At 52.8% G+C, this 17,100-nt stretch overlaps 4 protein-coding genes across 4 annotated transcripts; 2 read left to right on the top strand and 2 right to left on the bottom strand.

The window, feature by feature from the left end:
• Positions 1 to 448: 448 nt before the first annotated feature.
• GT037_004082 (sorting nexin mvp1) lies at positions 449 to 5,710 on the top strand (the record flags this gene model as incomplete). The annotated part of the gene is made up of 8 exons (XM_038929129.1): positions 449 to 523; positions 578 to 2,805; positions 2,935 to 3,013; positions 3,345 to 3,825; positions 3,882 to 4,613; positions 4,662 to 4,801; positions 4,850 to 5,443; positions 5,501 to 5,710. The coding sequence occupies 8 exons, from the start codon at positions 449 to 451 to the stop codon at positions 5,708 to 5,710; spliced, it is 4,539 nt and encodes a 1,512-aa protein (XP_038788836.1).
• A 415-nt stretch (positions 5,711 to 6,125) lies between these two features.
• On the bottom strand, positions 6,126 to 9,428 carry GT037_004081 (mfs transporter; the record flags this gene model as incomplete). The annotated part of the gene is made up of 2 exons (XM_038929128.1): positions 6,126 to 6,657; positions 6,721 to 9,428. 2 exons carry the CDS (start codon positions 9,426 to 9,428, stop codon positions 6,126 to 6,128), a joined length of 3,240 nt encoding a protein of 1,079 aa, XP_038788835.1.
• A 461-nt stretch (positions 9,429 to 9,889) lies between these two features.
• GT037_004080 (uncharacterized protein) lies at positions 9,890 to 12,795 on the bottom strand (the record flags this gene model as incomplete). The annotated part of the gene is made up of 2 exons (XM_038929127.1): positions 9,890 to 12,568; positions 12,619 to 12,795. The coding sequence occupies 2 exons, from the start codon at positions 12,793 to 12,795 to the stop codon at positions 9,890 to 9,892; spliced, it is 2,856 nt and encodes a 951-aa protein (XP_038788834.1).
• A 378-nt stretch (positions 12,796 to 13,173) lies between these two features.
• Positions 13,174 to 16,973, top strand: GT037_004079 (uncharacterized protein; the record flags this gene model as incomplete). The annotated part of the gene is made up of 2 exons (XM_038929126.1): positions 13,174 to 13,222; positions 13,273 to 16,973. 2 exons carry the CDS (start codon positions 13,174 to 13,176, stop codon positions 16,971 to 16,973), a joined length of 3,750 nt encoding a protein of 1,249 aa, XP_038788833.1.
• Positions 16,974 to 17,100: the final 127 nt, after the last annotated feature.

The raw sequence follows: 17,100 nt of genomic DNA, 5'->3' as shown, positions 1-17,100 counted from the left end.
GCTCAATGCGCCCAGCGCATTGCCAGCTAAGGAGGTCGCTGGTTACTCTAGAGCAATGCTTCGAGATAACACCGTGCAAGAGGCTTCTGTTCGAGTTTGAAGTTGCACACGCGGCCCACTCTAGAGGCTTCATGCTGCGACGTTTCGGGCTTCCTAGAGTCTCGATGCGGAGTGACCGGGGTTTCTGTTTGGAAGGGCCGAACCCTGCAGTCACTCCGCGGCCAATGAAAGGCGGGCAGTGGCAGGCTGGAACGGCAGGTGCCACCCACAGCGCCTGCATTCCCTCAAGCTTCGCCCAGCGAACTCCCACTTGGCTTTGACGCTTAACCCACGACCGCGACCCTCGACCTCAACACGACACACAGGCCATGCCACTCATCTGAACCTCCATGGGCTTCTTCTACCGGACACCAACTGCTGCTGGACAGTCATAGACCGCCGACCAAGCATGTGGGAGGCCGACTCGTCCTGGTATGGGGCGCCTCTCCTGGACCGTCGCGCGCCCGATGCCACCCAACCCTACGTGAGTATCACGACCGCGACACGGCCCACGCACGCGACTGACGACCGATATCAGCACTGCCCCTCGTACAAGCTGCCCAAATTCGGTACCATTGAAATCTCGCCCGGCAACACCATCACCCTCGACGAGAACGCCGTCTTCCGCCCGCTATGCACCAACGCAGCCACCTCCCAGGACGATGGCACAGGCGGAATCACCAGTGTAGCTGACATGCGCGACCCCTTCCACGCTTCCATCACACCCCAGGCCTACGCGACAGGCGCCGCGACCGTCATCGCCTGGATGCTCGTCATCATGCTCATCATCACACCTCGCACCTTCTTCGTCGGCAACGCTTCGGGACGTTCAGGGCTCATGGGACGGCGCGGAATGATTAGCGGGGCAACAGGAGGTGGATCTATCATAGGAGTCGGAAGCCGCCCGTGGCTGCAAAAGGCCGCAGCCCTGACCGTCGCCATTTCTCTGACACTCGCCACTGCCGACACCTTCAAGATCGCCGAACGCCAGTACGAGGAGGGTTTTATCGACGCCATGGAGCTGCGGGATCAGGTCGTAGCCGGCATGGAAATCAAGGTTTCGCGTGTCGTGTCCGACATATTTCTCTGGCTCGCGCAGGTACAGACTCTGATCCGCCTATTTCCACGCCACAAAGAGAAGGTCATTATCAAATGGGTCGGATTTGCCCTCATCCTGCTCGACATCGCATTCAGCTGTCTCAACAGCTTTGGTCCGTACGAAAACCAACGCCGCCCCGCACATTTCGACACTGCCATTCCTGCCCTCAGCTACCTGTTTCAGTTATCACTGAGCATGCTCTATGCCGCCTGGGTTATGTACTACGCCATCACCAAGCGACGATATGCTTTCTACCACTCCATGATGTGGAACATGAGTGTCATCTCCCTCCTGTCCATCATCGCTATCCTTACCCCGGTTGTCTTCTTCATTACCGACATCGCAAACTACACTATTGCCGGCTGGGGAGACTACTTCCGCTGGGTCGGAGCGGCGGCTGCTAGCGTCATTGTTTGGGAGTGGGTGGAGCGCATTGAAGCGCTGGAAAGAGAAGAGAGAAAAGATGGAATTCTAGGAAGAGAAATTTACGACGGAGACGATATGCTCGACAACAGCCCATCAGACTCCAAATGGCCCTCAAAACGGAAGGGCCAGCCATCAGAAAAAGATGAGAAGAAGAGTGGGGGAGGTCAAAGCGGATTCAGCGTCTTCGCATCTGCACACGCTGGTCGGTTCAATGAGTTTGCCCAGAGGCTTGGACGGAACATGACCCAAACGCCACGAACCGAAGCACGAAAGAAGCGCACTATCCACATTCCAGCACCACCTCCAGTCATGCGACGGTCCCCATCTACGACACGTGGAGATCGCAACTCGCGGGCCTATGTACGAGTGCAGACTCCGCCACCAGTGCCAGTCATCGCATCACCAGTGAGCAGGACAGACACAACGAGCGCTGACTCGACTGTATACACAGTCCGCTATCACCCAATCAGCGACACACCAGTGAACCCACGCCCTGCACCAGCAGACAGTAGACCTGGGAACCATGAAGCACAGCCACAAGCACAAGCGTCACAAGAACCTCAAGCAGCTGATCCCGAGGACCCGGAGAAGGGAGGCGAACTAGAGCCAGTCACTAGCAGGAGCAAATTCCAGTGGCAAGCATTGGGAAATCCATTCAGGCGGAAAGGACGGACACCCCCGAAAGAGCTCCAGAGAGGTCAGGTCATCGAGCCACTTGCAGTGGACGATGTAGCGGCGAACATACCCCCTCGCAACTACAACGGGCTAGCTCTAGCCGATCGACTCGGCACCTTTGCTGCACAGCAAGGTGAAAAGCTAAGGTCAAAGAAGAAGTCTGGGTCACAGAACGAAACGGTTCTGCCTGTCACCATCATCCCTGCTCAGCCTCGTGGCCAAACTTGGTCTCCAGACATTATTCGTCAGCAACAAGAGGAGGCTCAACAAGAGGAGGCCACACAGGCTACGGGCGTGCCGGCTGCAAGCGAGCAAGATCGGGTGAACTCACCAACGACTTCTCATGGAGTGACGGATTCAAGCGAGGTTGTCAACCTTTCCGCTACGCCAAACTCCACACGCACGCCTCGGATTCGATTCTCGCCTGCCGCTCCACTTGGAGGAAGTGTTCTCGGTGGAGAGACGGTGCGCCCATCGGCATCAAGTACACCACTGCCACAGGATGAATCGACGTCAACGATTGACTTTAGCAGGCCCGGACAGCACAACCGGACAGACCACGACAGGTAGCTTGTTTGCGCCTCATCTTCTCTCGCATGTTTCTGTTTATATTTGAAATGTTGATAGCACGTATATACCCCCACATTGAGCGGCGCATTGGTAGCATGATTGAGGAAAGTGGACACTCCACACAGCATTGGCATGGGATGGCGCAATTGGAAGTTCAAAAATCTTTGGTGTTTCTACGAGGACTGGATACCCGCCGACTACAAGGTCAGGCTCTTTGATTTGGGAGGAGGGCGCAGATATGCGACCGACAGACTTATGATCTGAATTAGCTATAGCAAAATAACAATATTGTCAAATCATGTCTCTACAAGTGTCAAGCATCGGTATGAAGATAAGTGCCAAGGCATGATAAGGCTGTGACGATGTGCGTGGAGCATGGGTCGGGCGTTAGTGGAGTCCGGTTCCTTGCACCGCCGCATCATAGCTCCATGTTATCATCGCGTGTAGCATCTCCAGTCTAAGCTGCGGCCCTGCAGCTCTACCCATCGACGACGTGTAGGTTGTGAATACTTAGCCGACTGCGCATCTCCTCTAGGCAACAATGTCTTTATTCGGTGACGACGATGACGCGCCGCAGCGCGCGAAGCAGTCGTCGTCGCTCTTCGATGACGATCCCAAGCCGGCGGGCAAGACGGGCAACAGCTTGTTCGCAGACGACCTGGACGCCAACGACTCGCCCTGGGGATTCCCAACCCCCAAGAAAGCCCCACGTGAAGCTCTTGTCAAGTCGCTGCTTCCTGCCTCGGACGTGCCCGACTCGTACATTGACGCTTTCGACGCACTGCTCGACGCTGGGAACGGCGAAGGCAATGGTATCAGTGTTGAGGGCATCAAGAAGCTGCTGGCCGACAGTGATATCCCCGGCCACGCGCAGTCCAAGATACTCGAGATTGTGCTGCCGTCTGGTGGCAGCTCCCAACTGGGAAGGAACGAGTTCAATGTCGTCTTCGCCCTGATTGGATTGGCGCAAGAGCATGAGGACATCACCCTGGACAGCGTCGACGAGAGGAAAAGGAGTGAGTGTTAGCATTGTCGCGCATGCGACCAAGAGACGACATTGACGCCCTGCCAGATCTTCCCGTTCCCACCGTGACGCTGCCACAGTCCACCAAGGCCCGCGAGCCATCTCCGCCTCCCCAACAGGTCCAGCCGCCCACTCCTCCTGCCCTACAACGCCAGCCTTCTGCGCAGCAACCGTCTCCTGCAAACAGGTCGAGTGCGCCTATGCGCAAGCAATCTTTCGGCGACCCAGAGGCCGATCCTTGGGGTAGCCCCGACCTGCACAGAGGCCATAGCCACGCGAGCTACACAAGCTCACAACCGCATATCAACGGCTCAAGCGTACCCACTACCGCACGAACGACGAGCCAATTTACAACTCAGTCGACCGCGGCTTCCTCCAACATCCCCCAGCCCGTCCAACCAAGTTCCTTGAGCAGCGAGGGCGGCTGGGGCGGATACAATGGCGGCGCGAATCAACCCTTCTCCGCCCCCAGTTTGGAACAAGGAGGATTTGGCGCACCCACTGCTGGAGAGGCTGGCTCAAACGCGACACCAGAGTTGGGCAGATCCATTGGCCGCCTGAACCCAGGTGGCAGTGGGAACGAGGAGGTCATAACTATCACAGCACTCTCCGAGAAAGAGGGCATGTTCATGTTCCAGCACCGCAATTATGAGGTCGCTAGCTCCAAGCGCACAACAAAGGTCGTCCGCCGATACAGTGACTTCGTCTGGTTGCTAGACTGCCTGCACAAGCGGTATCCCTTCAGGCAATTGCCGCTATTGCCCCCCAAAAGAGTCGGTAGTAAGTACCTATCCTGCCATGGCCTTGATACGTATTGAGATTTCTTAGTCAACGGCAACCCAATAGCTGCAGATGCTACTTTCCTCGAGAAGCGAAGAAAAGGCCTCGCGCGCTTTACCAACGCGCTCGTACGGCACCCTGTCCTCAACCAGGAGCAATTGGTAGTCATGTTCTTGACAGTGCCCACGGTATGCTTACTCGGCCGGACCACAGTCTCGACATACTGACCCAAACAGGAACTTGCAGTATGGCGCAAACAAGCCAATCTCTCCATCCAAGAAGAATTCACCGGCAAACCTCTACCTCCAGATCTCGAAGACTCGCTCCCAAAGACGCTCCCCGAACTGTTCGATACTGTCCGCTCGGGCGTCCGTCGTAGTGCAGAAACCTACATCACCCTCTGCAGCATGATGGAGCGACTCTCCCGCCGCAACGAAGGCATGGCAGCAGAGTACGCACGTTTCTCATCTGCTCTCAGCGGCCTCACGGAATCAAGTCAAGAGACATATGCCGTCGATACAAACGATGTCCCATTGCTAAACGAGGGCATGAACGCCACAGCACGACATCTCGACTCGAGCAGGCAACTGCTAGAAGACGAAGCTAGAGGATGGGAAGAAGGTGTTCTTGAAGATTTGAAGAGACAGAGGGATACTCTTGTCAGTGTACGCGACATGTTTGACCGCCGGGACAAGTACGCTCGCGATAACATCCCACAATTGGAAAAGCGTATCGCGAACAATGAGACGAAACTCCAGAATATCCGCCAGAAAACCGCCGAGCAGATTAAGCCGGGTGAGGCAGAGAAGGTGGAGGATGCTATTTTCAAGGTCAGTCATTACCATTCCTTTCCTCCCCACGTTTTTTTTTCTGACCATGAAATGCAGGACAAGGAATCTATTGTTCAACAACATGCACGTGGTGTCTTCATTACGGAATGCATCCGCGATGAACTTGCCTTTTTCCAAAAGAGCCAATATCATGTCAGTAGGTTGCATCAGGAGTGGGCGCAGGAAAGGGTCAAATACGCGGAGCTGCAGGCGGACAATTGGAGGGCATTGAGTGAGGAGGTGGAGAGTATGCCTGTAGCTGAGTGAGTAGCCACAGGGTTGTGTTTATCGATGAGAGAGAAGAAGTGGGGATGTTGATTTCTTATCGTTTTTTTCTTTCTTGCAAGGGTGGATGGGATGAGGAACGAGACTGGGAGAGACGAACGATATGCATGTTGGTTGGGTTGGAATGATACGAGTCCAAGGTTGTAATTTGTACATGTCTCCTTACGTTTTGTCTTTACGCGCGTTTGATATCAAGGGGTGGACGTATATACCTGCATGGATGTGTGAATGAGACTGGATACCCCTACTTTCTACAATCTTGTCTCTTGTCTTTTACTTGCTGCATGCGTATTCAAATGCCCTGCTATTACATATATGTGTACTAAGTGAGCTCTAGTTTTACACAGGCTTTAGAAAGATATTACAATATATTACTAAACTACAAACAAGGCATTTGCTAATCCTGCTTCGTCGTCATCCTCTTGACAAGCGTCTCCTCTGATGAAGTCCCCGAGTCAGCCCCCTTGGTACTAACAACATGAAAGCTAAAATCCAACTCCCCAACCAGCCCTTTAACCGCCTTCAACAACCTCTCAATATCCATATGTATACACCTCGTACTTATGCTCATGACTGCAAATGCCGCATATCCTGGTTCAGCAATATGTCTCAAACTCAGTATCTCTGGATCCACCATCTCGAGTTTTCGACTTAATTGGGCTCCCGGGGGTGCGTGGAGGTAAGGAGGTAGAGGTTGCGCATTTGTGATGCTGGAGGAAAGCATGGCGAGCAAGGATGTTATTTCATGCGAAGTTACTTTTGCGGAGAGAATGACGCGGCGGAAATCGTTGAACCACTGCGCGGAGTGATGGTCTGGGAAGGGGGCTTCGTCTGTTTGAGGGGATGTGGGATCGGCGGACTGGTGGTTAAATGAGGGGTGGGTGAAGGCTTGGGAGGCGTAGCCTAGAAGGGCCGTGTAGTTTACGATACTGGTTCACTTGTGTTAGTGCGTGCTCGTCATCGTTGGCAGTAGTTTAGAATAATATACGTACTTTTCGACATAACCGATAATCTTTTCGTACTCGTCCTTTGGAAATTTGCCCCCAAGTGGAAACTCCCACTTCACGAATCCGGCATGCATTTTCAGTCCTTGTAGAGTGAGCATCTGCTTCGCAAACACCTTGTTTCGCGCTTTGACGAGCTGGTAACCCGGACTCTCCTTGTCGCTTTCCTCGTCGCCTCCAAGTTCACCACGAATGCGACCCATGACCTGCTCGTGCATGATGGAATAGAGGTTCGCAGAGAGGTACAATGCGCCACCGAGTTTCTGGCGAAGCGCAGAGTGCTCAGTAATGGGGTAAGGGAAGATGGTCCAAAAGAAGGCGACGGCTAGACCGCCGACAACGGTGGCGAGACGGTAAGGGCCAAGCTCGTAGATTGGGTATGCGGGTTGGCCTGTTGTTGCGGTTGCAGCCTGCTCTCCTATCTTGCGTACTTGCAGTTCATAACCGACGATCATGGTGGCCGTGACTACGCTGATCAACCCGACAATAACCAGATCCATTCGCTTTAGCGGGATGTAGAAGCCAATTGCGACGAAGACCCAAAGGAATACTAGGATACCAGGAGTCTTCTGCCCAGGAATGTACCATATAAGCCAGGCTATTATCATTGCGGCTGCGGTACCAGCGATTCTGAGTATGAATTGGAAAATGGATTGACCAGCCGTTGGAGTCATGGAGATGGCGACCATGATAAGCGCCCAGACCAAGCGTTGTTCGACGAAGAATTGTTGAGTTGGGCGAAGGAAGGCCACAATAGCGATACTCATCGTGGCACACGCGGCACGGAAACCAAAGGCTGATTCGGGACTTCGAAGGAAACGTGAAATGGCACGAATACCGTTGCCAAACTTCTCCCACGTGTTGGCAGGTGGCAGATGCTCAGGGTCCTTTTTCTCTTTATACGCCTCGCCCATGTAAACAGTCGTGTTGCTCCTGTCAAACCCAGCGACTGTTGTTTCATCATCAGAAATGGAGTCCTGGCTCTGGAATATGCTCTTTGCCCACTTCTTGAAGCGTCGTCCACCAGGCCAGATGAACTTGCTTTTCGCGATTGCTTGGTCGTGCTGATCCGCGAATTTGATAAACTCGATGACTGAGCGACTTATTGAACCCAAAAGGAACATGACATAGAGTACCATAAAGAGCTGTCGTTGATCTCGCTTTCGTGTGGTGATGCTGGGCATGAGCTTCAAAGTTTCTTCGTCAAGTGCTGATGGCGATGAAAAGTAGTCATCGCGAAGCTTGATGCCCTTTGTTTCAACCCAGTGGCGGAGAGTAGGCTCTTTCCGGCTGAAGAAGGCATCTGATTGCTTTTGCATGTATTCTGCGAAGCCTGCTTGTCCTGGCTTGATAGCGTCACCTTTTGCTTCAGCATCATCTTGGTTTTGGCCCTTCTTCTTTTTGGGTGGCTTAGTGAGCTGTAACTTTAACATGACGTGTGCAAGTCCATCATCAAGAGCTTGGAAGATATTGTTGAAAGGTTCGTGAACAAATTGAAACATGTCGTTCCATTCTTTGACGGTTTGTCTGCGGAGCGCTTCGTCGTGTTCGTCCTCTTGTCCATCCCAGTGGTTGATTTCAGCTGCACGCTCGAAAAGATCCATGACCGATCCAAGACCCAAAATAGGAAGCATGATGGACCGCAAGTTCTTGAACATGGCCTCGAGATCATCTGGCGTTAATTTGCCATACGCAATCTCGCGTTTCGCAAATGGCAGATCCGCGGTAAGCTTGCCGTGCAATGCCTGCAGGGCTCCGGTCGTCTTCTTGATAGCTTCCACTTCAGGCCTTGATTTTGTCTTCTTCTTGCCATCTCCATCCTCAGGAGCGTACTTCTCCCCGAACATATCGCTTGTTTCCAGGCTATGTATGTAACCCTTGTGCGCACCGAGTGTTCCGCGCAATAAGCCAATATAACCCGCCACCTCTTTCATTACCACCTTCCGCGATGTAACAGGAATAATGAACAAGCTCACTCCTGTCGCGATCGCAAACCCAGTCAAGAAGGCCTCAAGAAGTCTTTGAATGAAGGACTCGCACTGCGCTACAGTTTGGAACAAGAAGCCGTTGGTTGCTGCAACATTGACCTGAATGGCATATATGATCGTAGGAAAAGCCAACTGGGGAAACTTCGCCTTCATCGCATTGATGGCATAAATCTGGAAGAAGAGCCATACTCCAAGAACAGCCGACTGCGAGGAGTTGTAGCGTTGTGGTGGTGCTCCAGCCGGAGTCGTGTGTTGTCGAGCTTTCACTCCCGTCCATACCATGAGCAATGCCAGAGCTGAGCCAACACATGTCGCCAATACATTCATCGTCATTGTCTGGATGAACTTTGCGCGCGGCATGATACAGAATCCGAGGATGCTGATGATGGCTGTCAGGTAACCCAACGTGGTGAAGGTTTGCGCAACATCTGTTGCTTGGTACATGGACAACGCGATTGTTGGGGGCAGTGCGGCTTTGCCCATCATCATGAGCGTAGGCGGGTCGAGACCGAGTTTGTCCCACCCGGCCTTGAGTTTTGAGGGTTTCTTCGCCTTCTTGTCTTCATCCTTCTTGTCTTGAGTGAGGGTCGCATCTTGATGATACTCATCTGATCGTCCTTGCTCGGTATTCGGTGTGTCTCTTGCTGTTCCTGTAGAATCCACCTCTTCCTTATCCACAACATTCCGGCTCGTCGCGGTTGACGCCATCATGGCGCAAAAAGTTCGATTGACCTCCCTGGTATGTGTGGAAGAAGTACAAGATTGAGTTAGGCGGCTTTCAATACATATTGAAATGTGCCTAGGGGTAGATCTCTCATTAGACTCCCCCAGAAGATCCAATCCGACCCTCCGCACGTTAGGTCGCGCGCCGCGCTCGGCATTTTTTCCACGCGCGGTCGACGTCATGGTCCGTGTTATGAGTGGTCAAGGATTGCGCTAAGGTAGATCTGGTAAGATCTGAGATCTAGTGCACATCATATCCCAGCGAGTCGGGCCTTCGGTTTGGTGGTCCTTCCGCTCACACAACAATGGCGGCACGTGCGACATGGGCACACTAGGAATTGACCAGACTAATCCGGTCTGTTTATATTGGAGCATCGGACGAAAAGAGAAGATGCCTGCTAAATTTCAAGGTGTGTATGCTATGTATAAGCGTTAAAAGCAATCTCCTATACAACAATGCGCTCGAAGCTATACTTGGGCACGCGTTTACTGATCAGCATACCCATCTCTCTCTTACTTCGCTGCTCCTTCTTTCCTCCTTTGCCGCTCTTCACCTTCTCTACACCTTGTTCTGCCTTGGAACCAAGGGGCAACATGGGCAGATCCTCCTCGCCATTAAGCTTACCAGTAACGCCAAATGGCTTGCCTTGTACTCCCAAAGCCTTGTTAGAAGGCTTCTTGGACGTAGGCACAGTGGAAGCATAGCGGAGGAACTCCGAAAGCAGACCGCGTATGAAATGAGCTTCGAAGAATCCACTGAGTGCCACGGACGCATCCCTGTTCAATGACTTGAGCATGTCTTCACCAGTCTCAGAGGCAGAGATGGTGCCGACAGAAGCCAACCAGGCTCCTGCGCCGATAGCGTCGAGGGTGGTAGAGAGAAGGGATGCAATAATAGCGACTGCATGGTCGTCTGGGTCCTCGCTTGAGCTCTCGACAGCGGGAGACTCTGTCTCTACGAAGCCGAGTGGAGAAGACCAGCCGCCATTCTTCAGCTCCAGATGTAGAAGACGGATGAGCGATTCGAGATCTCGGCGTGGCAAAGTTGAGCGGAGGGTCGCACTGACTATCGGGGCCGAGAAAGTATGGAGTCGGATCAGAGCAGGTCGCAGTGTATAGCTGCGTGTCAACAGGCCGTGGTCAAGCATGGATAACGCATGGTCAATTTCGTGCGAGGCTGCTTCAAGCTCAGAAGCAAAGTCAAGGTCCATCTCATCCTCCGATGGGTTAGCGCCGTTTGTCAAAAGCTTTGCCGCTTCATCATCCTTTGGTTCATCGTCTATACTCTGGATAAGAAGCTTGATAGCCTGAACAACCTCGCCCACTGGCAGGAACTGAGTGTGATTGAGGACGGCCGAGAGGATATGCAGATCGGGATCGTATTCGACCAAAGCCTTGACAATATCTCCATCCATGATGGCCGATGTGAGCTGCATCTGCTCGTTTGCGCCCTCGAAAATGGCCCGACGGATAGACTCTTTTGTGAGATGCCCGGTCTGTAGAAGCCATTGGAAAACGTTCGGTGCAAAGAAGCCGACCCTCAACTGTCCCTGTGGTTCCTCTTCCGTAGCATCTACCCAATAGAAAATCTTGCTCAATGCGTAGAGTGCATACTGTCGGTATTGCTGTCGTTGGTTACCAGGGATGGTCTTAGGCAGTTTCCATTGAGGTAACACGTCCTTTGAGGGCTCATTATCAAGCTTGTCAACCACCATGGCATCCTCGTCAGGAAGACTTGGCCCCCCTCCGTTCGTTAAAGGTCCGCCGTTTACCTCATTCTCGTGTTTCTGCGCTACGTCGGCAGATTCAAGCTCGATACCCAGGTCTGATGCAAAGTGTTGCTCGAACTTTGCGATCTTACCCTTCGCAGCATACTTGTTTAGCTTCCATTTGCGCTCCTGCCACTTCTGGTTATCGGCTGCGCTGAGTGTTGACTCGGGTGCGATTCCTCTTCCGATGGCATCGATAAGGAGAGTGCCCTCGGTCTTGGTCCTCTTGCGCGATGCGGCTCCTCCGAATTGCATGCCAAATACCTCGTCCTCTCGTGCGGCTACAATCAGTCCAATATCGGCATAGTAAGCGACCAGGCTGCAAGGAGACGATGTTTGCGAATCACCTTCCGGTTGTGTATGCTTCCTCTTCTTCGACGGGCTAGTAGTGTCCAAGGTGGACGGGCTGGGGCTCATGGAGTGGACAGCTTGCAGAGAATTGTACTTGACATCGAAAACTCGGCATGTGTTTTGCGACGTAGTGAAGATGACATCCTGCGAGGTTCGGAGAAAGGAGTCGACAGTCGATCCGGGAAGAACAAACTGTGAGTAGAGTTTCGGCACGGTTCCGGACAAGTCGTATGATAGCAAGATTCCACCTGCGAGTATATGAATGGCACCACTGGAAGGATACAGAGTGATCTGAGACGTGGAGGCTTGAGCGTTCGGGGTCTTTGGTTGCGGCAGGTCCAACGAAAGTAAATGTTTCAACGGGGTGAGCTGGCTCGTGGCAAGGTCAGCGGATCTTGGCTGCACTTGGACGAGCGTCAGTGCCCTTGTTCCTTGCGGTTTGCGGCCGATAACACAGAGGACCTGGACTAGGTCTAGAAGGTCGGAAGCCTCGTCTGGTGTAGGGTCCAGGATCGTAGCAATGTCTTGTCTGTTCCGCAGGAGCCCTCGTATGACAGACCTGGCACTGGCCAGTGTGATGTGCTCAATTTCCATGTTGGTATCGCTGGATGGTAGGAGTGTTTTCAAGTTTGCGGTCCATCTAACAACCTGGAGATCCGCCGACAGAGACATGACATCTCCGTTATCGAAAGTCGTCAGTACGTCGTGTATCGCATCTTGGGCTGAGCCACCCGGCGCGACGGGAAGTAGGTCCAGCGTAGAGATGCGCGCACCGTCAGATGGTGTGTACGAAGTTTTGTTGGTCTCGGTGTGGTCGCCCGACGACTTATCGTGAAAGCAGACCAAAGACGGCTTTTCGGCCGGGGACGAAGCGGCGAGGGAAGCATAAGTGAAGCGCTGGGTGGAAGTCTTGGACGCGCCCTTGCGATAGATGGAGTACGGGGCGGATGTGAAGGTTGTGCTTGGCGGTAGCGCATACGAAGTTACAAGTTGAGGGTTTTGGAGCTAGATGAGAGTTGAGCGCATATCGCTTTTCGCAATCGGGCAGTACCTACGCTGTATATAGACACGCCCTCTCCATCAACACCGACGGCAATCTCAGTGCGCTTTCTCTTCTTTATGCCGCTAAGGCTGCATACTCCGGCAGCGTGAACATGTCCATTGGTAGAGCCGATGGGTTTGGACAGCGACGCCAATGTAAAAGGAGCGCCAATCGGTTGGTCGAAAGACATGTTGTTTGCCAGACCCAGTCGTCGAATAAGATGAGGTCTGCGTGAACCGTAGGGTGAGGCGCGTGCTTTGGTTTGCGCGGTCGAGTATCTTTGGAAAAAAAGTTGGAGCTCCGGCAGAAAGACAGGCGGTGCGAAATCTTGGCGGAGGCTAAAGTGTGGCTTTAGTGGCGTCGTTCCCTAGCGCGTCACGTCGCGTCCGGCGGAAGTGGCTTTAGATCATCGTTGATGGCGACGGCAACCACGCGCCTTCAACTGCAACCTCGACCACTATATTCGCCTACAATACTGTATTCATAACTTGTCTGCACCAGTTCAATGTCTGCAACTGCTATATAATCTCTAAATCTGTACATGGCCCTCGCAGCGGTACAGACCGCAATGAATCTAGAGGGCAAGAACGTACATCCATTCTTCACCAAGCCTTCGAGTATGCCAGCACAGCAATCTCCAATGTCCCTCAGCTTACATAGCTCGCAGACGGCCACGAACCAGAGCCATTACCAACCGCGAACGGAATCCCCATCGACGACACGCATCATGACGCAGCACATTCTGAGACAGACCCCAAATCAGCAAACGGACAGCAGAAGAGGACACGAAAAACCGATGCAGTCAAGGGCAGACATGCAGCTTCTCACTCCAAGAACCAAGCGTCTCTAGACAGATTCACTCTTCTGCCAGCGATACAAAGTACAAACGAAACCAATGTGCACGATACAAACACACCTGTAGAGGCTTCGTTGGAAGTAGATCCAAATCTCGACCGGAGGAAGAGACAGAAAACAGCCTCGCCGGAGCCCGTTTTCAATGTACTGAATTCGGCGCAACCCGAGCCAGGTGCTCTCAACTGGCATCAGCAACTGCAAGCGGGAGAGGAAGTCATGAGGTCAAATGGGGTGCAAGGAACGCCACAATCGGCAATTGATGCACCACTGAACACATTGCCGAAACAGGTGGATCAACCGGACCAAGCTGTGGAGCCCAACACGCTGCCTGTAGCGGACCTGGACATTGCCGCTAACTCGAATGATTCCGTTGCAAGCGAACACATGAAGACGACACCGAAGAAACAGATAAGAATTACTAAGAGCGGCAGACTAGTCTCTAGTCCGCCGAAACCGACATTCGAAGCGTCACCAAAGAAAAAACGTGGTCGGCCGCGCAAGGAAGCCAAGATAATCCCTACGGTTACGGTCATACGGTACGGCACAGATGCAGCCAGTCGATCTGCTTTGGGCCAGAAGATTGAAGATATCCTGAACGCAAAGAAGAAATTAGTGGCACGTCCAGCGACTCAGAAGAAGGCACCATCGAAACCTGCTGGGCCAACGCATCCATTCTTTCTTGGTAAAGCCTCCAAGGAGGCTCCTCCTGCTAAGGTCGTCACCGAGCTACCACCGGCAACCCCAAGAAAGAGCGCTTGTACTCCAGGAAAACTGCGTGCTGAATTCCGACGAGACCAATCACCTGAAGGTCCGCAGGCTTTCAACAGAGGGCTACAGTCAAATAGGGTGGGAAAACAATCCGGTTTGAACGAAGCTTCCTGGCCTACTGGTGAAAACGCGCACGTCCGCAACCTCGATTCTACACCACCATGTCTGCAAAACGCGACAAGTATGCAGCTGCCTTTAAGGCCGCGAAAACTGAAGAACGCTGTGGTGACACTCCCAGAACATGAAAATGTGGTTGAGAGATTAGCGCAGAACCTCAAAAGCCACAATGGGAGCAAGGCTCGGTCAATTTCTGAATTTGAGCCCCCAGAAGATGTTCGTCTGCCCAAGAGGCTGCTTACTACTGGGGCAGAGATACAGCGTAGGGTGCGTGAGCAACTGCTGGTCCGGTTATCTTCGTCAGGAATACCACAGGATGCTCGACAAAAGTCCCACCCCGCCGTGAGAGATCTCTTCCAAGGAATTGAGAGCGCTCTCACGCCGTTTGACGAAGGAAGATGCGAATCTCAACCCTGGACTTTGAAGTACTGCCCCAAGTATGCGTCACATGTTTTACAGACGGGCACGGAAGCAGTGGTCCTCAAAGACTGGTTACAAAGTCTGACAGTCATGGCTGTAAGCGGCGCGTCGAAAGTCGCTACTACAATAGATGGCAAGCAGCCTCCACGGAAGAAACGAAAGAAAGCTATAGACGACTTCATTGTGCCAGACGGTGAAGGGGATGAGGAGGAAGACATGATTATGCTTCCAGCTGCGGAAGGGGCAGGCTTGCCTTCGAGGTCTTTCCGGCAACCGCAGTGGATACGTAATAATAACGTCGTACTCATCAGCGGCCCCCATGGCTGTGGTAAAAGTGCGGCTGTACACGCTGTGGCGAAAGAGCTGGGCTTTGAGGTTTTCGAGATTCATGCTGGCATGCGCCGTTCAGGAAAAGATATCCAAGACAAGGTCGGTGATATGACTGCGAACCATCTCGTGAATCACAAACGTAGCGCAGCATCCGTGCAAGAGAACGTCCAAGCGGCGGATGATGCGAACGACAACCGCGTAGACACTGTTCTAGAAGATGACATTAACAGTGGGCGCCAAGCGACCATGGCATCCTTCTTCCAAGTAAAACCCGGAACAGGGGCGGTCAAACCGAAGGTTAAGGCGAAAGTCTCTGAGGTTCACAAAGCACCAGCACCCTCAGCCCAAGCTACTCTTCCCATGGCACAGGCGTCGCATACATCACAAAAACAATCCTTGATCCTCATCGAAGAGGCGGATATACTCTTCGAGGAGGATCAGCAGTTCTGGGCTCAAATTACCAAAATCGCTTCTTTGTCGAAACGTCCGATTGTCATCACGTGCAATGATGAGCGGCAAATACCCATGCAAGATCTGCCGATAGCAGCCATCCTCCGCCTTCAACCTGCTCCTGTGGAACTGGCCACCGACTATTTGCTTGTTCTTGCTGGTAGGGAAGGCCATATCCTGGAGCGGCAGGCTGTGAAAGAGCTTTATGAATCGAAGGACTACGATATTCGAGCTAGTATCATGGAACTTGACTTTTGGTGCCAGATGTCTGTGGGTGACAGGAAGGGTGGCCTAGAGTGGATGTACCAACGCTGGCCACCTGGCAAAGATACAAATGAGCATGGTCAAACATTGAGAGTTGCAAGTGAAGGTACATACAAGTCCGGCATGGGTTGGCTATCACACAACGTCCTCGAAACCCAAGGCAACCCTGTGTTTGACAAAGAAGAAGAACTTTTACAAGAAGTCTGGGCGGACTGGGGTATCAGCCCGTCAGCTTGGGGAATCCCTGAAGCAAGTGGTACACGGTCATCTAGGGAACCAAGTACTGAGTGGTTCGATCAGTTGGGAGATCTCATAAGTCTTGACAACTACGCCGATTCATTGAGTGCTGCAGACATGTTCTGTCGGGTCGGTCTACCCACTTACGACCCTAGCTCTAATCAACCCACCGATTCAACCCAGCCCGCGATTACTGAGAAATCACGCCTTAGCTACACGCTCGCCGCACCTCTCCTCCAAGTCGACCATAGCTCTGACTTCCTGAACCTCGACACCGCGTTCTCTACCCAAATCCACCTTGCCATCCAGCGTACATACCCAGATCTATCCCACAGTCACAGCCTGTCATCAACCCCCAATTTACGCACAGAAGCCGACTACGCCCGCGCCATCCTCCACCACCGTAAAACCCTGAATACAAAAACCACTCTCACACGCCCCGACTTCGCCTTGGCCCTTGATCCCCTCGCCGACCCACCCGACCAACTCCTCCCCGAACGCTCTTCTTTCATTTTCATACCATCGTCCTTTGACCGCACATTCAGCATCATCACACTCGATCTGGCACCCTACGTCCGCAGTATCGTTGCGTACGAGCTGATCCTTGAGGAACAGCGTGTAAGGATGTCGAGTGTGCTGAACACTGCTGGTGGGATAGGAGGCAAGAGGGGCAGGACTACAAGAGCGAGTCGTGTGGCACTTGAGGGAGGTGTTAGAGAGACGAAGAGGAAGGAGAAATGGTTCGATGCTGATGTGGATTTTGATGCTGTCATGAGGACGGCGGGGAGGGAGTGGGCGGGTATGGGTTGGAGGTGCGATGGGTGGAATGAAGAGGGTTCGGCGAGTTATATGGGAACCCGGGACGGGACGGCAAGTTTGGCTGGAACGCAGGATGGGGATGTGATTATGGAGGGCTCACAAGAGTAATGTGGATATCTCAACGAAATGATGTATTGGAGCGTTTTGTAATTGCATTTTGAAGAAAGCGTTATACACGCAGCACTATTTTAGATAGACACGTAGATAGAAGAGACTATATTATTGCTACTACTAC

The sequence above is a fragment of the Alternaria burnsii genome (genome assembly GCF_013036055.1).
Source record: "Alternaria burnsii strain CBS107.38 chromosome Unknown 730, whole genome shotgun sequence".
Taxonomy (NCBI): domain Eukaryota; kingdom Fungi; phylum Ascomycota; class Dothideomycetes; order Pleosporales; family Pleosporaceae; genus Alternaria; species Alternaria burnsii.
The sequence above is the reverse complement of the archived record's forward strand: the minus strand, read 5'-3'. Positions and strand labels throughout refer to the sequence as shown.